This window comes from Panthera pardus, unplaced genomic scaffold (genome assembly GCF_024362965.1).
Source record: "Panthera pardus isolate Hobbes unplaced genomic scaffold, ASM2436296v1 HiC_scaffold_12, whole genome shotgun sequence".
NCBI classification, from domain to species: Eukaryota; Metazoa; Chordata; class Mammalia; order Carnivora; family Felidae; genus Panthera; species Panthera pardus.
In genome coordinates this window covers 52951603-52977163 of record NW_026526677.1, presented here as the reverse complement: position 1 = coordinate 52977163, position 25561 = coordinate 52951603, and the positions used below count along the sequence as shown (strand labels likewise).

Below are 25561 nucleotides of genomic sequence, written 5' to 3'. Positions count from 1 at the left end.
GAAGCTGGAAGATGGCGGCATAGGAGGACGCTGGGCTCACCGTGTGCTGCGGGTCACTTAGATACCACCCACACCTGCCTAAATAACCCAGAAAACCACCAGAAGACTAGCAGAACAGATTCTCTGGAGCCAAGAGTAGACAAGAGGTCCACAGAAAAGGGTAGGAAGGGTGGAGGGGCAGTGCACGCTACATGGCCTGGCAGGAGGAACCTGGGGCGGAGGGGCAGCCCGCTGGCAAAGTGGAGCCCCCGAGTCTGGCTTGCAAAAATAGAGGGGCCAGACGGAGTGTGTTCTGACAGCAAGCAGGACTTAACACCTGGAAGGTTATAAGTCAACAGATCTCCTCAGAGAGCGAGAGGGCTGGAGGACAACGGGAGGGAGAGTTTTTGAGCCCCAGACCACAGAGCTCAGCTTGGCGGGGAACAAAGGCGCTCGCCAGCGCCATCTCCCTTGCACATCCCCCAGCTGAAACCACAAAGGGAACCAGTTCCTGTCAGGGAGGTTGCTTGCACTGTGCAAACACCAAACGCTGTGCTTCTGCGGATCCATCCCTCCGGTGGGTCTGATTCCCTCCAGGTGCTGCAGGGCCCCACCTGAAGCAGATCTCTGAAAGAAAAGTGAGCTGAACCTACCCCTCCCACCCCTGTGCACCTTGCCGATCCACCCCAGCTAATACGCCAGATCCCCAGCACCACAAGCCTGGAAGTGTGCGAGTAGCCCAGATGGGCCACACCACCCCACAGTGAATCCCACCCCTAGGAGAGGGGAAGAGAAGATACACACTAGTCTGACTGAGGCCCCAGTGGTGGGCTGGGGGCAGACATCAGGTCTGACTGCGGCCCCGCCCACTAATGCAAGGTATTCAAGACAGCACAGGGGAAGTGCCCCGCAGTCCCGCTCCACTCCAGGAACTATCCAAAATGACAAAACGGAAGAACTCCCCTCAAAAAGTTATTTCCTCCAGGAAATAACGACAGCTAACAAACTGATCAAAAACGATTTAAACAATGTAACAGAAAGTGAATTTAGAATAATAGTCATAAAATTAATCGCTAGGCTTGAAAACAGTATAAAGGACAGCAGAGAATCTATTACTACAGAGATCAAGGGACTAGGAACAGCCAGGAGGAGCTAAAAATGCTATTAATGAGCTGCAAAATAAAATGGAGATGACCACAGCTCGGATTGAAGAGGCAGAGGAGAGAATAGGTGAACTAGAAGATAAAATTATGGAAAAAGAAGAAGCTGAGAAAAAGAGAGATAAAAAAATCCAGGAGTATGAGGGGAAAATTAGAGAACTAAGTGATGCACTAAAGAGAAATAATCTACACATAATTGGTATTCCAGAGGAGGAAGAGAGAGCGAAAGGTGCTGAAGGTGTACTTGAAGAAATCATAGCTGAGAACTTCCCTGATCTGGGGAAGGAAAAAGGCATTGAACACCAAGAGGCACGGAGAACTCGTAACTTCACACATAACTTGAATCGATCTTCTGTATGACATATCATAGTGAAACTGGCAAAATACAAGGATAAAGAGAAAATTCTGAAAGCAGCTAGGAATAAACGTGCTCTAACATATAAAGGGAGACCTATAAGTCTCGTGACCAATCTCTCTACTGAAACTTGGCAGTCCAGAAAGGAATGGCAGGAAATCTTCAATGTGATGAACAAAAAAAAATATGCAGCCGAGAATCCTCTATCCACCAAATCTGTCATTTAGAATGGAAGGAGAAATAAAGGTCTTCCCAAACAAACAAAAACTGAAGGAATTCGTCATCACTAAACCAGCCCTACAAGAGATCCTAAGGGGGATCCTGTGAGACAAAGTACCAGAGACATCGCTACAAGCATGAAACCTACGGACATCACAATGACTCTAAACCCATATTTTTCTATAATAGCACTGAATGTAAATGGACTAAACGCGCCAACCAAAAGACATAGGATACCAGAATGGATAAAAAAACAAGACCCATCTATTTGCTGTCTACAAGAGACTCATTTTAGACCTGAGGACACTTTCAGATTGAAAGTGAGTGGATGGAGAACTATTTACCATGCCACTGGAAGTCAAAAGAAAGTGGGAGTAGCCATACTTATATCAGACAAACTAGAATTTAAATTAAAGGCTGTAACAAGAGATAAAGTAGGGCATTATATAATACTTACAGGGTCTCTCCATCAAGAACTAACAATTATAAATGTCTATGTGCCGAATACGGGAGCCCCCAAATACATAAAACAATTCATCACAAACATAAGCAACCTTATTGACAAGAATGTGGTAATTGCAGGGGACTTTAATATCCCACTAAACCAAGGAAACATAAACTAATTAAAAGGAAATCCTCACAGAGGAATTTATAAAGTAACTTCCTATCACTGATTTCCATTCTCCAGATCTCTTCCCATAAAAAATATCTGATACCAGTTTCTTGTGATTCCTTCCAGAGCCAATTTATGCATGTCTCCTCATTTCTTTTGAAAGCTACATAGCATCACATTATATTGATGTACAGTAATTAAATGTAAATAGTTCTTTGTTGGTAATCATCTATATTATTTCTAATCTTTACAGTAAAAATTAAAAATATGAATACATTAATGTTCAAGAAGTTAGCGTCTTATCAAAAAAAACACAGAAAAATAAAAATCTTTTGAGCACAGACATTTTAGCACAGTACAAGAAAGTATAGAAATAACTAAAGAGAAAGAAAATCATGATAATAACATGATTTTGTTCACCAGAACAATTCTTGGAACATATCAAGTGCTAAATAAATATTGGTTGGAAAAAATGGACAGTTGGATGGACAACTGCTAGTCTATAAAATGGGAGTTCTTTCACCAGCTGGAAAGTCAAGTAGATATTGAAAGAAGTTCTAGAATTTGTCTGTATCATAGATAATACGGATAGAGTGGGATACTAAGGACGTTTGAGATCTACAATCAAATGGAGTTACAAGTTAGGTTTAATTGAAGGATTCTCTCCATGGATGCCCTCCAGAAATATAGTTGGCTCCTAAAACGTTCCATGAAAAAAACAGTCACTGTTCAAGCTTGTTAATATTGGTAGTATCCTAAGGTGCAGATCAGGGCACTTGTCAGCCATGTTATAATCAGTTACCACAAGGCTTGGCTGCAAGTCGTTGGGTGATCCTGAAGGGTTTGATTCTCATCCCCTGATACTGAGTGGCAGAAAGTGGTGAGTGGTCAAGTCTCCCAAGTGACATACTGTTTAATCAGCATTATTTGGACCCATCCCCACCTCCACCCCCTGCAAGCTCCCTAATCACTCTAGTTATTATTCCCCCGTTTAATGAATGTGAGCTGGTAGAATAAACGTAGAAGCCAGTTTTCTATCCCATCTTATTATCTTGGATCCTGGTATCTGCTTATCCCAGGCAAGGGATTGGTAATTTAATATAATTTAAGAACCCACAGCCCAAGGGTCAGTGTTCTTTTCCTAGAGTCTGACATCTGGCCCCACAAAGTATCTGCATACTACTCCAGAATAAATCAAAGAGCCACTTTAGAGTTAGGAACAGTCAAAGTGACAGTAACAAAGTTAAGGAACGGAATGGGGAGGAAGGTCATCAAATATTTATGGTGACTTGTTTTCCCATATGTGCAATTTCGCAGTGGTGAATATCTCATAAAAGAAGCAATATTCTAAAGTTGTTTTTTTAATGGCTCAGAAGGGCCTTAACCAAGATGTCATAGATTTATTGAAGGACAAGGTAAGCTAGCGTCTAGATGTGGAGGAAGGAGATGAACTCCAGTGTGCAGAAGAAAATACAATTTAGAAATCCAAATGTAGAAGAGACTGGTGATGAAATTCACTTGCATCTATAGGTCATAACAAAGTGAAAGAGAGAAGTGAATTCCCTGAGTCTCATCCTGAGACTGAGAGCATCACTCAGATACCACACCATAGCTGGGCTGCTATTTGTCCTCATTAAATGGGAACAAGAAGAGAGGTTTACTGTGTATGGTACATGTATGGTACTATGATTTCCCTTCTTCTTCCCCTCATTGTGTACTTGATAATTTTCAAGGCAAAACCAAGTGAGTTCATTGAGCTAACAAGTGACTTTCCCTGATTAAAGTGACAATTGAGATTTATTATATTCGCAACTCTGTTTTATGGCAAAATCACTGGGTTTTAAGGGGTCTCTTCATGATTGTCAAAGCTCATGTACTCAGTGATCACTAAACTCACAGCATCTGGAAGATAAGGGTAATAAGAATTACAAAATTGTACTTCACCCCTAAGAGATTAGAATTGTCAAACAGTTATTCCACAAATGTGACCCTGGGAGAATCACATGCCAAATTTCCTCCTGGGACCCTGGAGTTACCTGATTACTTGAATGACAAATCAGAGACACTGACTTCCAAGTATAGACTCTACTGCATACTAGTTTAAGCACTGCAAAGATAATTCACTAGCATTAGAATATCAAAACCTTATCTAATTTTTATACCATGCTTTATATCTTCAACAGGTCTGGGAGCAAGAGACCACTGGAAAGGCTGATACAAAGACAAATTGTATTTGCCTAGTGCCTGCTTCCCCTGAAGAATTAAATGAATGTTATTCATCATGACATAAACACATTGAATAAACTCATTCCTTATAAACTGAACCTTGGTGGTGTTCATGAGTATATTTGTCACCATCCACCAGTGTCATCTTCAATGTGTCAGTGAGGAGACTCTAAGTATTATGGATTTAAATGGCCTGGGTTTCTGATGGAATTGGATAGGACAAATAGAAGCCACTCCTTGGAATAAGTGGTTAGATTTGAACAAAAAGGACATAAAGCTTAGAAAGCATGAGAAGGAATGTCTTAACTCTGAATTCTGACTTGGCAAAATAGGGCTGTTTCTTTCACATCACAGTGATGTTGGATCCCATGGGAGGGATACTGGATCTCTGTGTATGAATCCAAAATGCAATATGTAACAGAGGACCTAAAAACCCACTACTGCTCCAATTTCTGTCATTGGATTACACAATTCTAAAATATTTGGCATGAACACTGTCTACCCACCTTCCTTAATTTAAACCAGAGTAGGAATAACTCAGAAGGCCTTGGGGCCTCCTCCTCACTGCTATTCATTACAACTTTGACGCCATGACATTAGCATTATTTTTATATTCATTATTTCTGCAGGCTGTGTGATACATTTCCAATTATATTACCTTTATTCTGTTATTGTAAGTCAAAGTCAACACCTTTTAAAAGTTTAATGCTATTAGGCCACAGGTGAAACTGGGGGATAGAGTCTGTGGTGATGGTCAGAGTAGAGACTAATAATGGAAGGTAACAACCATAGATCCCATGGTTCAGAAATAGAGCCACTGGGGGATTACTATCTTTTTTTCAGGAAGAGGAACCTTCCAGACCCTAGGGATTAAGGGCTCTGTGGGAGATGGGCTGGGGTTTGGAAGTCTGTTGCAGCGCAAGTATAAACGTTCTTTTTGTAGGCATGACAAATGCAATGAAGCCAGAAAGGGAGATATTGCTGTAGGCTGATCCTAAAAAAAACATCGTCATGGCTAAGACAGGTGGTGCTGCTCAAGGCTGTGTTCTGGGATCCAGACACTGTAAATAAGGGATAGAAGTCTGAGAACTAGTTGCAAACAAGAAACCCCTGAAATAGGGTTAGGGCTGAGGAACAGAAGAGCATAAGGTAAGTATTGTTTAAATATTTTTGGTAGGAGTAAAGTCTCTTACGTGGTTCTTCTTAATTTCAGTTTTTTTTTTTAAGTATAGATCAAGCAGGGTATTTTTTAAGTGTATTTTGTTTTTGTTTTTGTTTCTGCTATCCAGAATTTTTAGAGTAAGTTTCTATAGAAATTGCAATAGAAAACTTGAGAAAGCTCTTGGAAATAAATACTTCCTTGATTTATCTTACCTGACTTTCACTGAGCTGAGGGGCTTGGGGAAACCTTGCAAGCAGCAGTACCTCACTCCAGCTTACCACACCAACTAAATACCAGAGAAAAAGAAGAAAGTAAGAAGGAAGAATTCAATTTCCTTCTTTACTCTTCACAAACTTGCTACCTGATCCCCTAGAGAGAGTCACCAGCTTTCCTAGAGGCCTTATTACATATACAGCCTTATCAAAGAAAAGCAATTATTATTCCTTCTGGTTCATGTACCACAGTCCCAAAAGAGTATCCTTTCCAGAATTCAAATCCAAGTGTCATTCCATGTCTTAAACATATTTAAGGGAGGAGTGTGGGAGGAGGATGGACAAAATGGGTGAAGGGGAGTGGGAGATACAGGCTTCCAATTACGGAATAAATAAGACGCAGGAATAAAAGACACAACAAAAGGAATTTGGCTAATGATATTGTAGTAGGGGTGAAATGGGGGCAGATGGTAGCTACACTTGTGAATATAGAAGTTGTGCACTTAAAACTAATGTAACATTGTTTGTCAACTATACTCAAAAAACAAAAACTATTTAATGATCATTATTAACTTTACACTAAATTATCCCCATATTGCATTCATTTATCTGCTTAAAGCGAACTTCCTTCATGATAAATTTAAAGTGACACCAGATTCATTATTATCCAACCATCATGTTTTGTTTTTCTTTAAGTCACTTATATCTCTTAATATCTACCTGATATATATGTGAATATATACATATATGACACCTATACATATTATGTATACCCACACACACTTATTTTTTGCTTATTTGGATACTGTCTGTCTCATTCCCAGAATAATAATATTATAAAATCAGATTTTCTTCGATTTGTTTGCTACACTTAGCAGAATTGTTAGTATTTTTTAATGTCTGAATGAATCTATACTTTCAAGGCTAGCATGAAATCTCTTTCACAATTTCCCGCTGATCACCACTCCAAATTTATTGTATTCTTTTATGGGATATAGTATGACTTTTTAAATGTTTGATAATTTGTTTTCTCTGTGATTCCAAAAGAACAGAGAGAAGATGTCCCCCTCAAATGATACCAAGCTCCACCCCTCCTATTTCCTCCTGCTGGGAGTTCCAGGTCTTGAACAGATGCACATATGGATTGGGTTTCCTTTTTGTTCTGTGTATTTGATTGCCCTTGTGGGGAACATCACTATCCTGTTTGTGATCAAGACTGAACGCAGCCTTCATCAGCCTATGTTTTACTTCTTGGCTATGTTAGCCTCCATTGATCTGGGCCTGTCCACATCCACTATCCCCAAAATGTTAGGCATATTCTGGTTTAATTTAAAGCAGATTAGCTTTGAGGGCTGTGTCACCCAGATGTTCTTTATTCATATATTCACTGCCATGGAGACTGTCGTATTGGTGGCCATGGCCTTTGATCGCCATGTTGCTGTCTGCAACCCTCTGCGATACAGCCTGATTCTCACTAACAGAACGATTGGTCTCATCCTTGTTGTTGTGTTTGGTGTCAATTTCATTTTGGTTATCCCTCTGGTGTTTCTCATCTTGAGACTTCCCTTTTGTGGACACCATGTAATCCCCCACACATTCTGTGAGCACATGGGAATTGCTCGCCTAGCCTGTGCCAATATAAAGGTCAACATGATATTTGGATTAATTCTTATATCACTGGTGTTTGTTGACGTGGTTCTGATCGTCATCTCCTATGTGAGAATACTCCGAGCTGTCTTCTGCCTTCCTTCCCAGGATGCCAGACTCAAAGCACTTAATACATGTGGTTCCCATATCTGTGTTATCCTAGCCTTCTTTACTCCAGCTTTTTTCTCCTTCATGACTCACCGGTTTGGCAGGAACGTTCCCGTATACATCCATATTCTCCTTGCCAATATATATGTGGTTGTTCCACCTGCCCTCAATCCTGTCATCTACGGAGTGAGGACCAAGCAAATTCGAGAAAGGGTTTCAAGCATCTTTTTGAAAAGAGGCTGACATAAACTGTCTCAGATATTCATTTTAATCTAGGTAAAAGGGATTGTGTTTCTCAACTACAGAATCTTGCAACAGAAAAAAAAAGACTCTAAACTTAGTATTATTTCATTAATAGTATCCCTAAATATCCCATCTAGAGCATATGATGGGATTAATGTCCAAACAATCACTGTGAAAATTTATGGAATACCTAAAGCTTTGGACAACTTAGTTACAAAATTTTATTACTTTCCTGTATAACCTCTACAGAGCAGGTCTTATGGACACGACTATGTGGAATAAAATGCTTCTTTTTATTTGCAAACAGTTAACTCTGTTGGCCACATTACCAAATGTCTATATCTATATCTATATCTATATCTATATCTATATCTATATCTATCTATATATATCTACATCAAGGACTATAGGCATTAAGTACTTGTGACAGATTCTTTCCTTACTTTCTTAATTGCTTATTTGTTTTTATCCATAGTTTTATTGATACTTTATTATATGCCAGAAACTTATAAGTCATAGAAGTATAAAAATAAAAATATAAATGGTGTTTCAACGTCTCATAGGAAAAAGAATTAGGAGAAATTTTCCCCATGATTGACTCTGTGTGGAATCTTCCCAGACTCATCATATCTATGCAGATCTCCCATAAGTGTCTTACTGTTCAAAGTGAACTAGTCTGTCTGTAGATGCATGTATATGCAATACTGCAAAACTTATAGAAATATAAATACATTTATATTAATGTATTTATATTTCTATCAATCTCTATCAGTGAAGGGGGACTTCACAGAAGTATCAGTATGGTAAGGAATTTAAGATGCTCAGGAATAATACCTCTAAATGGGTGAATTCCTATACATCTCAATTATATTCTCAAAGGTCGAATCTAATGCCATAGATAGTAATTACTCTTAGATTCATGAACTTTAGATATTCATTCATTCATTATTAAGCACTTTGGCACTTTTTAATTTTCACTTATTCCTCATGGCTTATCAGATAAGCCTCAGTATCCTATGCTCATTTTATAGTTTTTGATCAATGATATGTATTTGGCCAATGTTTACTTCATGGTATCTTGCTGCTCACATCTTAGGTGCTTAACAATTTTTTTCTTTAAAAAATTCATCTTCCAAAGAAGACAGAGAGATGGCCAACAGGTGCATGAAAGGTGCTTAGCATTACTAATAATCACATAAATGCACATCAAAACTACAATGAGATATCACTTCATACCTGTTAGAATGACTATTCTCAAAAGACAAGAAATAACAAATGTTAGTGAAGATGTGGAGGAAAGGGAACATTTTGCTCTGTTGGTAGGCATGTAAATTGGTGCAGCCATCATGGAAAACACTACGGTAGTTCCTTAAGAAATTAAAAATAAAAATTATTCATCATGATCAAGTGGGATTCATTCCTGGGCTGCAGGGCTGGTTCAACATTCACAAATCAGTCAATCAATGTGATACGTCACATTAATAAAAGAAAAGATAAGAACCATATGATCCTGTCAATCAATGCAGAAAAAGCATTTGACAAAATACAACATCCTTTCTTAATAAAAACCCTCAAGAAAGTCAGTATAGAAGGAATATACTTAAACATCATAAAAGCTATATGAAAAGCCCACAGAATATCATCCTCATTGGGGAAAAACTGAGAGCTCTCCTCCTGAGGTTAGGAACACGACAGGGATGTCCACTCTCACCACTGTTGTTTAACATAGTGGTAGAAGTCCTAGCCTCAGCAATCAGACAACAAAATAAAATAAAAGCCATAAAAATTGGCAAAGAAGAACCCAAACTTTCACTTTTTGCAGACGACATGATACTCTACCTGGAAAACCCGAAAGAGTCCACCAAAAGACTCCTAGAACTGTTAAATGAATTCAGCAAAGTTGCAGGGTACAAAATCAATGTACAGAAATCAGTTGCATTTTTATACAACAATAATGAAGCAACAGAAAGAGAAATCAAGAAACTGGTCCAATTTATAATTGCACCAAGAACCACAAAATACCTAGGAATAAATCTAACCAAAGACGTAAAAGACCTGTATGCTGAAAACTATAGAAAGCTTATGAGGGAAATTGAAGAAGACACAAATAAATGGAAAAACATTCCATGTTCATGGATTGGAAGAATAAATATTGTTAAAATGTCAATACTACCCCCCAAAGCAATTTACACATTCAATGCAATCTCAGTTAAAATTGCACTGGCATTCTTCTCAAAGCTAGAACAAACAATCATAAAATTTGTATGGAACCACTAAAGACCCCGAATAGCCAAAGTAATATTGAAGAAGAAAACCAAAGTGGGAGGCATCACAACCCTAGACTTTAGCCTCGACTACAAAGCTATAATCATCAAAACAGTATGGTATTGGCACAAAAACAGACACATAGACCAATGGAATAGAATAGAGACTCCAGAATTAGACCCACAAATGTTTGGCTAACTAATCTTTGACAAAGCAGGAAAGAATATCCAATGGAAAAAAGATAGTCTCTTTAACAAATGGTGCTGGGAGAACTGGACAGCAACATGCAGAAGAATGAAACTAGACCACTTTCTTACACCATTCACAAAGATAAACTTAAACTGGATGAGAGACCTAAATTTGATACAGGAAACCATCAAAACCCTAGAGGAGAAAGCAGGCAACAACCTCTTTGTGTCAGTTATATCGCAATAAAAATATTAGAAGATATTAACAAAAAATTTTCAAATACAACATACACATAGTAAAATTAAAGAATCTTACACATACAACTTGATGGACTTTTTATGAACATATAAAATATATAGGGTCCTGAACTTTGGAATACCATTCTTTAAAGTGTCTAAGTCCCTTTCCAGTGGCTGGGACTAGTTACTCTTTCCCAAGCTCAAAGTATCCCTCTCAGGCTCCTTCCCTGTTTCTCCACTTTAGCACACTCCTTTTTGGGACACCCCTAACCCAATAATCTGCATTCATTGAACTCTGCATTCATTCATTTGAACAGATGTCCAGAGAGTTCCAGGGGAAATGCCTATAGAGTTTCCCAAGGCTTTTTGAATAGTCTCAACTCTAGGGTGGTATCCTGGAGAGCAGATCGCTCCACTGGGTGGTGCAATATTTATTTCACGGGATTGCTAAAGGCTGATCTACCAGAATGGTACTGGCATGCTGATTTAGAGTGATTCAAATTTTGTATGTGGTCAGAGTCCCTACAAAAATGTTTTCTGAGTGCCTACACACCTTGTAGGTAGCCCAGAACATATGTCACCATTGCTTAGAAGAAAATATGTAGCACTACTAACAACCCAGAATACTTCATGCCCTTTATCAGTCGATTACTTCCAGAGTTCATCATTTTTTGTATCTATGACTATAGATTGTATAGTTTATGATTTTAATAGTAATTAAATCATATAGGTCTTTTGTGATGGCTTATTTCACTAAAAATTATGTCTATGAGATTAATTCATGTGATTGCATTTAACTGTAGCTTGTTACTTTTTATTGTTGTATAGTATTCTATTTTTTAAATGTACCAAATTTACTTAATAATTCTGGATGGACGTTTGAGTTTTATCTCATTTTTTACTATTTTGAATATGGTTCTTATTAATATTTCTCTACATGTTGTTTGACAGACATTTGCAATCAGTAATAATTCCTGTGTATGATTGCTAAGTGATTGGGAGGGTATGTTTTTATCTTTATTAGAAAGCTCCAACAGTTTTTCATATATATATATATGATTTTACACTTTCACCTGTTACATATACGCCAATTGCTGCACATCCTTATCAGCACTCTTGATTTTGTATATGTGTTTATGCGGGGGTAGGTATGTATGTTTATTTGCTTCCATTATTTGTTAGCATCATGTAATGCTATTGGATGTGGTTTTAATATACATTTCCTTACCACTAATAATGTTGTAAAAACTATAGCTATTGGCTACTTGGATGTCCTCTTTAGTGGAACATCATTTTATTTAAAGTTTGTGTCCATTTCTTTAGAAATGTGTTATATTTTTCTTAGGAAGCTGTAAAAGTCTGTGTATGAATCCTTTCTTAGATATATCCCCTGAAAATATCTGCTTCCACTATGTGAATTGAATTTCTACTCTTCCTATGGAAATTTTGAGGAATACAAGTTTTCATGCTCAATGAAGTTGAATTCATTAATATTTTCAGTTAAAGTTTTTGTTCTTTGTGTCCTGTTGAAGAAATCTTTGTTGAACTCAATAACATGATGATATTCTTTCAAGTTAGTGTCAATATCATTTTTAAAATTTTTTAAAAATTCTAGTTAATATACAGTGTAACATTATTTTCAGGTGTACAATATAGTGATTCGACACTTCCATACAATACCTGATGCTTATCATGACAAGTGTACTCCTTAATCCCCAACACCTATTTAACCCATCTCCCTGCTCACCTCTCTTCTGGTAACAATCAATTTGTTCTCTGTAATCGAGAGCCTATTTCTTGGTTTTCCTCTCTCCCCCTCTTTCGACCTTTGCTCATTTGTATGTTTCTTAAATTTCACATATGGGTGACATCATATTATATTTGTCTTTTGATGACTAATTTATTTTGCTTAGTATTGTACTTTCTAGTTCTATCCATGTTGTTGCAGATGGCAAGATTTCATTCTTTTTTATGGCTAATATTCCATTGTATAGATATACCACAACTTCTTTATTTTTACATTTATGTCTATGATCTATCTAGAATTGATTTTTGTGTTTGACGTGAAATAAGGATTAAATTTTCTATATGAATATCCCAGTTGACCCAGAACAATTTATTGAAATGTCCTTCTTTTCCATATTGTACTTCATGACACTTTTGTTGTAAATCAGATATTAGCATATAGATAGGTCTTTTCCTTGGCTCACTCATCTACTTTTCTATCCATGTGCCAATAATTTACTGTCCAAATTACCGTAATTCCATAATAACAAATATTAGTATCTGGTAGGATCTATACATCATATCCAGGAGTTTGGATAAAAGTAAATGAAGATTCCAGATCCTAGGCCACATCAAAGATAAGTAGGTCCATCAAAGCAGCAACACAAAGTGATAAGTGGGAAAAAGTTGGCAATCATTCCAGATTTTTATTGACATGGGTTATCATATTTACTGAAGGTGACTGGAGGGGAATGAAAAAAAAAAGAGACTAGGAAAAGAGGAAGAACAGACAGAAGTTTAAATTCCTTACTGCCCCAACTGGGGTCTAATTCTAATTCTTTTAGTAGTCCTGCAAGGCAGAGAGTTGGTCCCCAATTCTGTTCCACAGTTTCAGCATTTGAAGGAACTTCATCTGCTCCTGCTCTAAGGTCCAAACACTGCTTGAAATTTATCTGATATAGCATGTTAGAGGCTTGATTCACCACTTCATCATTTTACCAAAACCAGTTGCCTTCATCTGTTTGCATTTAGCTGTATCCAATTTTTATGGAACTGTGCAGGAGGCCAACCCCATCCCTAAGTTACCAGACTGCAGGGAATCAGTCAAATGATCCCTGCTCTCCTACCCATAATATATTTGAGATTTCTCAAGCTTCCCTTGGAACTTACTTTAGATTTCATAATGCAGCCAAATTTTCCTTTATAATAATCTGTACCACATATTTTTTATACTACCATTCAACACTTCATCCACCTATCCATCCATTTAAATGCCAGTGTTAAATATGTCAAGAAGTGTCCAGGAACTGAGCATTTAATTGCTGTACCCTTGTGGAGTGCATTTTATAGAGCGGATTCTGTGCTAGGTCCTGAAATTCTTGTACCAGTGACTCTTAAATATCCACTTAATGATATAAAATTAACCTCTTTGACCCTGAATTATTTTTTATTCTATAATTTTTATTAGCAAAGGCTAGACATAACTTAGAATACTGAATACTGAGAAAATTTTAACAGTATGTCATATGTCAATAACATGTAATTATAAATAGTTGTGGGAGGACAAAGAAACATGCTTAAATAGCTATAAATAAAATAAAACTAGCATGAAAGCTGGTCTCTGGGAGGAGGAACAAGAGAAACAAAAGTCTTTGAGGTGAGTATTTACACAATTTGGTGAGTATTTGTAAAAATAATTCTTCCATATGCAAACTCCTCATCATCATATACACACAGACCTTACACATCCCACGAAAATTAACTCAAAATGGATCACAGACTTAAATGTAAAACACAAAACTATAAAACTCCTAGATGATAATATAGGAGAAAGCTAGCTGACCATGGGTTTGGTGATGACTTTTTAGAATCAACATCAAATGGAGAATCAATAAGGCTGGAGTTTGTTAAAATTAAAAACTTTTGTTTTGCAAAAGACAATGTGAAGAGAATGAGAAGGCAAGCAACAGACTGGGACAAATATTTGCAAAAGATACATCTGATAAAGGACTGTTATCTGAAATATACAAAAACTCTTAACACTCAACAATAAGAAAATAAACAACCCAATCAAAAACTGGGAAAAAGACCTGAACAGGCACTTGACCAAAAAAGACATGAGGATGGCAAATAAGCCTATGTAGTATATTCCACCTCACATGTCATCAGGGAAATACAAATTAAAAGGACAATGAAATACCTGTCAGAATGTCAAAATCCAGAATATGAACAAAACCAAATACTGGCAAGGATGTGGAGCAACAAGAACTCTCATACACTGTTGGTAGGAATATAAAATGATACACTCAGTTTGGAAGAATTTGGAAGTTTCTTACAAAACTAAACAGATTCACCATGTGATCCACAAATTTCACTTCTTAATATTTATCCAAAGAGTTAAAAACTTATGTCCACATAAAAACTTGCATACGGATGTTTATAGCAGCTTTACTCATAATTGCCAAAACTTGGAAGCAACCAGGATATCCTTCAATGGATGAATGGATAAATAAACTGTGGCACATCTAGACAATGGAATATTATTCAGTGATAAAAGAAATGAGTTGTTAGGCCATTAAAAGACATGGAAGAAAATTAAATGCATATTACTAAGTGAGAGAAGCCAATCTGAAAAGCCTACATACTATGATTCCAAATGTATAACATCCTAGAAAAGGCAAAACTATGGAGACAGCAAAAAGATCAGTGATTGTCATGAGCTGGGGGTGGGGAAGAGGGGAATAGCACATGAACACAGAAGATTTTTAGGACATGAAACTATTCTGTATGATTTTGCAATGATAGGTGCATGCCATTATACATATGTCCAAACCCATAAAGAGTACAGCACTGTGAGTGAACCCTAATGTAAACTATGGACTCTAGGTGATAATGATGAGTCAGTGCAGGTTCATCAATGATAACAAATGAGTGATGTTGACAATGCGGGAGGCTAAGCATGTGTGTAGGCAGAGGGTATAAGAAAAATATTCATACCTTCTACTCAATTTATCCATGAATCTAAAACTTCTCTAAAAATAAATTCTATTGAAAATATGGTACTCGTATTATCATTTTAAAAATTTACAAGATATAATACACACTTAAAAATATTAATATTGGCTTCTCTTTCTTCTAATTGAGTAGGAAAAGTTCTATTTTTACTTCTTCAGGTTTTTTAAAAAAAAATTTTTAGATAGTACTACACAAAGGTAACCACCAACCAAATAAGCACGTAAAAGTCCAGTTCCCAGGCACAACTAGTAAGCATATAAAGATTATATTAATGACCTAGACTAGGGCATTGTAGCAGAGCTCTCCAAATACCTACCAGAGTACATATTCACACAGTAAATGTAAACCCTCTATGCATGTTCAGTGAATAAATTTATATTTAAATATTTTTAGCTTATAATATTCAACATTCATTATTAGAATATTTTATGAATTATATCCAATAGTCTAGAAATATTTATAATGGCTATATTTACTTAAATGGAATTAGTAACAATTTGTTTTAGTTAGTGCTCACTAATTTTGCACCATTTTGTGTTCCTATTTTTAGTTTATTTCTTGCTTAACTGAAATGTTTGACTAGTTGTCTCAGGTACACAAGTAGTATAATGTATGAGGTATAAATCAAAAGTTTTTATTTCCTTTATGTGATTGTGTTAAAAAATTAAGATCATGTAGATTCATCAGGTTGTTTTCAGTTCAGAGCTATTAAAATAAAGCTGCTATGAATATCCATGTACAAGTCTTTGTATGAACAAGTAAGGGATAAATACCTAGGAGTATACTTGTTGGTTCATAGGATAAGTGTATGTTAAATGTTATTTTTAAAACTATAAAACTGTTTCCAAAGTCTTTCTTCCATTTTGTACCCACCTAGATAGAAGTGTATGAGAGTTCCAGTTATAGCACATTGGGTATGGACAGTCTTTTGAATTTCAGCAGTTTTATTATAATGGTATCCCATGTGGTTTCAATTTGTATTTCCCTAATGACCAGTAAGGTTAGCATATTTCACGTGCTTACCGACCATTCACATATTTTTTTGTGTGTGAAATATCCATTATAATTTTACCTTCCTTTTTTTTTAATTGGGTTTTTACCTTTTTATTATTGACTGTAAAAGTTCTTCATATAGTCTACATACAAACCATTGTCTATGTGTTGCAAGTATTTTCTCTCCATCTGGACTTGCATTTTGCATTTTCTCAGTAGTGTATTTTGTCTTTTTTTTAAGTTTTTATTTAAATTCCAGTTAGTTAACATACAGTGTAATATTAGTGTCAGGTATATAATATAGTGATTCAACTCTTCCATACAACACCCAGTGCTCATCACAATAAGTATACTCCTTTTGAAAACAAATATACATATTTCTTATTTTTATGGAGTCCTTACAGTCATAGTAAGGACTTTGTAGGTCAGGTGATCAGTGGGTCTCCAAAACCATTATTGTGGTTCTTTCTCTAGTTCCAGAATGCATAATGTGAATAGATATACTTAGCAACTGGCAGAATCTCTCTTGCTCTATGAAGGTCAGTCTTTGTTCTAGGCAAGGCTTTAACTGATTGGGTAAGGCCAACATATATGCAACTAGTAAGATTTAAAAAATTCTCATTAAACTTGTGAGTTGACTTAGGTGAAGCAAAAGTGTTTTTCCATATTTTTAATCATTCACAACAAAGATGAAGTTCATTCTGTACAACCTAGGAAAGGTCCTAGGAGTTGTGCCTCATTATTTTTTATCTTTCTACATTTACCTGTTCTGTTTCTTTTTCCTGCTATATTTTACCTTGACCTTAGTTAAAGCCTAAAATGAGTATACCCTGTGAAGTCCCATGAGTCCTTTCAAATATTTGACTCTATGTAGTTGTTGCAGTTGCTATTTCAAAACTTATAAAAATGGAGTATTACAATGATGTCTATGGTGTTTTGTTGATTATTTTCTTCCCTGCGGTTACATGATTAAGGAAGCCAACTGTATCATGGGAGAAATAAAATCAGTATTTAATTTCTTTGATTGTTGCTCCAGGAGCCCATACCCTATAGCATGTTTAGTCAGTCCCATTACAACCATGACTGTGCTTGGCAGCTCAACATTCCTCCACCATAACCAGTGAATTCTGTAAAGAGACTAAACAATATTACGTGAAAAAAAAAATAGTACTTGAGTTGTGCTAAGACTTTATCCCCAAATCCTGATGTTAATGAGTTACAGAAATAAGTGACCCCTATTTATTTAACAATAATGTTTATAGTTAGTCTAGGAACAACTATCTGCTATGTAAACCCATCTTTAATTTGATACTGCACATAAATGAGGAAACATTATGTTTAACATCATATTCTGTAAAGCATTTGCTCTATAGAAGCTTAACAACTTAAAAGAGCTTCCCTCTTTTAAGGAAAACATTTTGAAGACTCTTTCCAAGACAAGAGTTTAGAGCCAAACTTCCTTAAAAAGGAAGATCATCACCACCCGTTCTCGGATCTGCTTAGTTCTCACCCCATAAATAATGGGGTTAAGAGCAGGTGGGATTATCACATATAAATTTGCCAGGAGGATGTGGATATAACGTGGAATATTGTGGCCAAATCGATGAGTCATAAAAGAGAAAAATGCTGGAGTGAAAAAAGCTAAGATGACACATACATGGGAACCACAGGTATTAAGAGCTTTGAGCCTGGCCTCCCAGGATGGGAGTCTGAAGACAGCACGTAGAATCTTCACATAGGAGATAGCAATCAAAATAACATCCAGAAGTATCATAGAGATAAGAATTAATCCAAATAATATATTGACTTTTATGCTGACACAGGCCAGACGGGCAATGCCCATGTGCTCACAGTAGGTATGGGGTATAATATTATGTCCACAGAATGAAAGCCTTAGAAGGAGAAACACAAGTGGAAACACCAAAACAAAATTTTTCAACATTCCTACTCCAGCAATAATACAAATAGTTCTGTTGGTAAGGATTGTGTTGTATCGAAGAGGATGGCAAATGGCAACGTAGCGATCAAAGGCCATGGCAACAAGCATGAATGTTTCGAAACCTGTAAACAGGTGTATGAAGAACATTTGAGCTAAGCATCCCCCAAAGTCAATCTCATTGAGACCAAACCAGAATATGCTCAGCATTTTGGGAATAGTTGCGGTGGAGAGGCCCAGGTCAGTGAGAGCCAACATGGCCAATAAGTAGAACATGGGATGGTGAAGGCTGTGCTCAGTCTGGATCACAAAGAGGATGATGCCATTCCCCAGGAGGGCAATCAGATAGACTGTACCAAATGGGACACCAAGCCAGAGCTGCATATTTTCCAGTCCTGGGATTCCCAACAGCAGGAAAGATGAGGGGTGAAAACATGAGGTATTGGCTAGAGACATACTGGCAAAGGCTTCTGATAGTCACACTCTCTTCATCTTATATAAGGCTCCTCAACTCCTCACCAAAACTGCTAATATTGAATAAGAACAAAAGAGACGTCAATACTATATTTTCTCTAGGAATACAGAAGAAACATCATGTTTTCCCTATCTTTTCCTCTCTTTTACTTTCATTGATATGTACATATTACAAATGAAGGAGAATATTCCTTAAGAAATGAATGGATATTTAGATATTGGATGTGATTATCTAAATTAATTTTAGTGAAAACATTGACTAAGCTAGTTGATATGAGTCTATATTAGCCTCTAACTACTAAAAATATTTAATTATACATTGGGAGAAGATCTGTATACACTGATATCCCACAGATAAATGATCACAGTCCGTGAGCACTGACAATACTGTAGATTTCAGAAGCATCCTTTAAGATCATTTGTTTAAAAACAAACAAAAACCAGAAACAGACCTATAAGTACAGAGAACAAACTGATGGTTGCCAGAGGACAGGGTTATGGGAGGATGGACAAGATAGGTGAAGGGAAGGGGGAGATACAGTCTTCCAGGGGATAAAAGGTATAGCATAGGGAATATAATTGTGGGTATATAACTGTGGTGGCAGATGGTAGCTATAGCTTTAGTGAACATAGCATAATGTATAAACTTGTCAAATCACTATGTTGTACACATGAAACTAATGTAACATTGTATATCAACTATAGTTCAGTAAAATAATAACAGGAAGAAGAAAGTTATAGATCAGTTGTTTAACTAGAACAATATACTCCTCTGTGCATTTCCACTTACAACCATTGAACTTTTTAAAAATACCTTTTAATGTTTGTTTATTTTTGAGTGAGAGGGAGACAGAGCACGAGCGGGGGTAGAGAGAGAGGGAGACTCAGAATCCGAAGCAGGCTCCCGGCTCTGAACTGTCAGCACAGAGCCTGATGCGGGCTTGTACCCATGAACTGTGAGATCATGACCTGAACCGAAGTCATACGCTTAACTGACTGAGCCACCCAGGCGCCCCTACAGCCAATGAACTTTTATTTCTGCTACTTAATGTGGCCTATGTTTCTTCCTCAACTTGTTTATAAATAACTTTCATCAAAATATAAGCATATTTTTTTTCTAAATTTGTGTTACTTTTGTTATCAATGGATGAGGACATTTTCTTTAGTTTTTGAAATAAAGACCTTGCTTTAGGAAGCCATCAAGTTCACAAAATTCAGTGTAAATTGATTAATCTTATATATAAAACCACTGTTTATAGAAAGATTGGCTGAAGCTTAAAGCATTGACTGAACCATTCAGGCTCCCCATTTATTTCCCTTATTCCTCATAGGAGACAAGTTGGATTCACTTTATTTGTAAAGAATCCATAATATTTCCAACTTTGTCCCTAAATGGGAATTCATTATTATTATTATTATTATTATTATCATTATTATTATTGCTATTAGAAGGGAGAGAACAATTTCAGAAATAATAGTATTATATAAGCACTTAATATTATTTATTTCAGTTTCACAAAGAAATTTCAGACAAATTACACCACTTGTTACTCACATCAGCCACACAGAAAAAACAGGACAGATTCTAGCTCCTGAATCAATGAATGTCTTTTATGTCTGGATCACAGAAGCATGTTTCCATCCTCAAAATGACTGCTTGGTTGCAGTCACCAGCTCTTAGATCTGGTATTCATAGGTTTCTGCCCAAATGCATGTATTTATGGAATTTTCGTATAGTCTCAAGGGTTTAGCCCTTTATTCAGTTTCTTGAGCTACTTTGCCCTCATAATCAGCACCCCTAGGTTTGTTCCCAATTTCCTCTTCTTCATTCTCTACATCTCTTGCATATTTTACTAATATAATTGCTATAAATTACAACTCTAAAGAACTCGGAACCAAAGATGAGTGTCTCTTAATTATAATACATAAAGAATAGCCCTTTGAAGAGGATGAAATAGTGTTTATATGAGAAAGGACCTCTTCTTACAAGCCAAGGAAGTTAGGATGATGCACAATATACTATGTACTTGGGATTATAGACAATCAGAGTAGATTTTTGAGAATAAAAGAGAAATGATTCTGTGAGAGAAAAGAGAGGAAGATGAAATCTGTAAAGGTGGAAATATGCTGTAGGAGAGATCCTCAAGACAGCTGTGAGGAAAAGGGAGGAGGAACCTGCATCATCCTCTTGTCAGTTCTCTACATCTTACCTTAGTTACCCACTTTCAAAAAGGCCTTCACTGAATTCAGTGGACTGGCTTATAATACTCTCTCCTAAGACCTTAGTCTACTACACAGCTCTCTGTGACTACCTAAGCAATGCCTGAGTCCCCATTTAATTGTAAGCTTCATGAAGAGTTGCAGAGGAGGCCAGGAAGTTTTGTTCATCATTATTTTTCTAGCACAACATCTGGCAGATAGCTGCCACTCAAAGCATTTGTGAATGAAAGACTGGGTAGGTGGGTAATTGTTAATTTTAACTCTTGGTCAAAAGTCCTCAGGTTAGAAGGATGGGAACAGAAATCAAATAGTGTATCCAGCAGTTAAGGATAGAGAAATGAGAAGCAAAACCATGATCCTCATAAGAGGATACTTTGAATATATATAAGAAAGATAACTCTTTGATCAGAGGCTTTCCTGACTAGGGGTCAATTAATGGGTCTCTGGCATAACAAAGGAAGAATACAAAGCAGAGGCTACAGGGAAAGCTTGGTATAAGCAGGGGATGACAATCAGAAATAGGCAATAGAATTTTATTTGTATCTTATTCTTCTCATGGAAACTTTTGACTATTGTACTCCTCTATGGAATTAACAAAGTATCAATAAAATAGTTTCATAGTGGTACATTTTCCAAAATCTGAGTTATTTGGTCTTTTACAATGTCAACTTGTTTTCACATAAAAGCGCCATTTATACTAGAGTGCCTAAACAACTAGAATGTTCCAAGTCCAAAAGGATGAGGTCAGAGACTTGTAAAATCTGTAATCAATGCCTTAGACTTGCAAGGGAACTCAGGAAGGCTCATATAAGACAAATAGATTAGGACAGGAGGTAGAAGAGTAATTGCTGAAAAAGAACCTCATTCTGCATGTCACCTCCAGGAGATGCTTATGCTTTCTATCTAGATTTTTATCCATGCATAGAATGAACAACAAAAGTTCAAGAACTGTATTGAAATCAGCAACATGTTCTATCAGGTATTCTGCAGCGCTAGGTAAAGGGGGAACCTCCTCTGAGATCGGAATTGTTCCTTTGCACACCACTGAGCAGGACTAGTTCAGGAGTCACTGCCAAATGCCAGATTCATATCAACCCACATGAGATCCACGCTCCCAAGCCATACCAAATATACAGGTGGAGAGCTAAATAAATGCAGACATGTTCATGATGTGGTGGAGGGAAAGAGTATCATCTTACTTTTATCAAACGAGGCCCTAGTATTAGGAAAATAGTAAAAGATAGACTGGAAAAGTCACTAATGATGACTGAGTGAGTTCTGCCAAGAGGAAAGTGATGTCTTTAAATAAACCTATTGTTTCTTTCGATTGTTCTGCATTTTTTACCTACAGCTTATATATGTAATGCTAAAACTGCTTGATAAAAGGGAAGACTAAAGCAAGAGTGAATATGTCTGTAAACATGTACTGTATAGAATGCATAAATCAGAATGAAAAAAATTCATTACATACTTTTAAGAAGATACATGCTCTTCAGAAGCTGAAGGTATTAAACAATTGGTATTCTTCACCATTAGTGACAATGAAATAAAAATAGAAAATGTATTGATCTGATTTGGGAAAATATTGAGAGTGTCAAATTTTTTTGATATTAAATACAAAAGAAATTATGAAATAAGCAATCACATGAAAAAATTAAGTAGAATTGGGCTAAAAGAGAGTTAGAAATGGGAGGAAGAGGAAAAGAGACAAAGAGAGGAGGAAAGAGAACAGAGCAAGGGGGAGAGGGAGAGGGAAATGAAGCAAGACAGAACAGAGAGTGAGAAAGAGAAAATAGAAGAGAAATGCAATAATACCTCAACAAAATAAGTTATTTGACTGCTTAGTTTTCTATTTTCCTTATTATTAAAGTGGGTATGCTTGTTATGAAAAAATGATAAAATACTAAAATATGCAAAAGTACCTGAAATTCTACCAATTAGAAATTTTAGGTGAAACATGTAAAATATGTCCTCCAAATTAAGATTTGTATCATATATAAATATGAATTGCCAATTTAGTGAGGGGATTAAATTAATAGACCTGAGTTCAAACCTTCCCAACCAAATGTTTAAGTACATATAGCAGTCAAACCTGTACCCAACTCACCAGCCTCAGGGACAGCCAGTATTGGAAGAAGCTACAATCATGACCAATAATTGTTCCAAGTGTGTCTCAGCATCACAACTGTAGTTCAAGGAGAAAAGTTTATACTGAGATTGAAAAATCCTCTTCCTGATGGGGAGTAGCTGCTCTTCTGGGCCCACATGGGATGAGAATATGAAAGATAATGAATTCACAAGTTCTCATCACAGGTTTATGAGCAGAAAAAAAGCACAGGGCACAGGAATCCCTTGGGACATTGAAGTTTCTCCCTTTAACTTCCCAGCTTGAAAACATTTCTCATTTACTACCAACCCACTCTTTCTAATCTTTCGCCATCAATCCCCCAAGAGTCAGTCTGTAATTTCTCCCTCTCATTAACCACAGCTGTTCTACCCCCTAATGATTGTGTCACTCTTTTCCAGCAAATATCATTTACTTGATCTAGAAGTCAGGTTAGCCATTCAGCAAGCACTCATTTAAAATTAAGTATGTAGTCAGTAATGTTTTGTATATGTAGATCTTTCCCCCAAGAAACTTATATTCTGGTTGCATAGTTAATACTAACCATGTATAAATATGCAAATAACTAAGTTTTTTTTAGTTTATTTATTTATTATGAGATAGAGAGAGACAGAGCATGAGTGAGGGAGGGGCAGAGAGAGCAGGAGAGAGAGACAATCCTAAGCAGGCTCTGCACTGTCAGCACAGAGCCCAATGTGGGGCTTGAACCCATGAATCATGAGATCATGACCTGACCTGAAATAAAGAATCAAACGTTTAACTGACTGAATCACCCATGCGCCCCACAAATAACTAATTTTTTAACATATATGGAGCCAACTTTAAGCAGGGAACTTATGAGTTTTCTAGACTTTCTAACTCAATTTCCTTTAGAAGAGGCTTAGAAGGTGGCATAATAAAAACTGCAAAGTAAAATAGAAACATAAATTATTTGAGGACATCATAGAAAGATTATGTACTGTGTTTAGCCTGGATAAGTATAGAATCATGAGATACTGGCTTTCTTCCGAGAAAGAAAATAGCAGCTCTAATATCTGTCAACTGATAGCTGACCTGATAATAACATCTTGACTGTAATGATGTCCACTTAATATAAACAGTTTCACTAAGTATAAACATCAGGCAAGGTCACTTTGTGTTTGTGTTGATGGAGTGAAACATAAACCCTTCTATAAGCATGTCTGAGTGGAGACAAAAACTTCTCCCACTTTCTATATAAAAGTTATTGATATCCAGTAATAGAATTAGTTCTTTCTCTGAAAGCATCTACTTCAGAAAAATATCCCCTAATCAAGTCCAAATCCAATATCAAATCTTTCCTTAAACACTCTTACTGAGACCCCTAACATTGCACCACTGCATGTGGTATCTCTTGTTGTAAGAGCTAATAAACCTTCCTTTTTTAAAAAGTATAAATGAAATAAATAAATAAATAAATAAATAAATAAATAGTATAAATATACTCCTGGTGGCTGTTGGCTAGAGAGCATTGATACTCCCTATGTATAAGAGTGTTGGATGGTCCACGTGCTCACCAGTAATTGGCATTCTGAACATTTTTTAAACCGCCAAAATGGGTTCTAATGCTGCCTCATAGTGTTTTATCGTGCATTTCCCTGCAGTCCAGTGATGCTGAGCATCTTTTAATGGGTTTATTTGCCATACATATAATTTTCTTTGGTGAAATGCCTCTTCAGATTATTTGTCGTTTTTAAACTGGGTTTTTTTTATTATTATTGAGTTTTAAGAGTTCTTTATATATTCTAGATACAAGCCTTTCATGACATATATGTTTTGTACATATTTTCTACTACTCTGTAATTTATTTTCTCCTTCCCTAAAGAGTCTCTTTTAAAGAGCAATTTTTTTTTTATTTTTTAAGGTTTTATTCGTTTTAATGTCTATTTATTTTTAGAGAGAGAGAGAGAGTATGTGTGCACAGCACACAAGCAGGAGAGGGGCAGAGAGAGAGAAAATCCCAAGCAGACTCTGCACCATCAGTGCAGAGCCCGAAGCAGGGCTCAAACTCATGAACTGTGAGATCATGACCTGAGCTGAAGTTGGACACTTAATGGACTGAACCACCCAGGCTCCCCTAGTTTCATATTCTTTATCCCTTAAAATAATGAGGTACCAAATACTCCCTTGATTTAGACATTTTATGCTGGATATGAGTTGTAAAATATGTGATGGAGATTAAAGAGTACACTTGTGATGAGCACAGGGTGATGTATGGAAGTGTTGTATCACTACATTGTACACCTGAAACTAATATAACACTGTAGCTATACTGAAATTAAAATAAAACCTTAATAGGGGCGGCTGGATGGCTCAGTCAGTTCATCATCTGACTCTTGACTCTGGCTCAGGTCAGGATCTCACAGTTCATGGGAAAGCTGGAAATATCACCAAACACCATTAATGTCTAACTTAGATGGGCCAAGCAGATATTTCTA

The 25561-nt window shown here is 36.5% G+C and overlaps 2 protein-coding genes across 2 annotated transcripts; one reads left to right on the top strand and one right to left on the bottom strand.

Moving 5' to 3' along the window:
- Positions 1–6985: 6985 nt before the first annotated feature.
- Positions 6986–17254, top strand: LOC109261367 (olfactory receptor 52E4-like). The gene is made up of 2 exons (XM_019439917.1): positions 6986–7894; positions 17225–17254. The coding sequence occupies exons 1-2, from the start codon at positions 6986–6988 to the stop codon at positions 17252–17254; spliced, it is 939 nt and encodes a 312-aa protein (XP_019295462.1).
- Positions 17255–17794: 540 nt separating this feature from the next.
- On the bottom strand, positions 17795–18742 carry LOC109261363 (olfactory receptor 52E8-like). Its single transcript, XM_019439913.1, has one exon. The coding sequence runs from the start codon at positions 18740–18742 to the stop codon at positions 17795–17797; it is 948 nt and encodes a 315-aa protein (XP_019295458.1).
- Positions 18743–25561: the final 6819 nt, after the last annotated feature.

Excerpts from the sequence above, each read along its gene's own strand:
- LOC109261367 (XM_019439917.1), top strand. The coding sequence starts at position 6,986 with ATGTCCCCCTCAAATGATACCAAGCTCCACCCCTCCTATTTCCTCCTG. Across the intron at positions 7,895-17,224 it reads CCAAGCAAATTCGAGAAAGG|TTGTTGCAGTTGCTATTTCA; the intron begins GTTTCAAGCATC and ends GACTCTATGTAG.
- LOC109261363 (XM_019439913.1), bottom strand. The coding sequence starts at position 18,742 with ATGTCTCTAGCCAATACCTCATGTTTTCACCCCTCATCTTTCCTGCTG.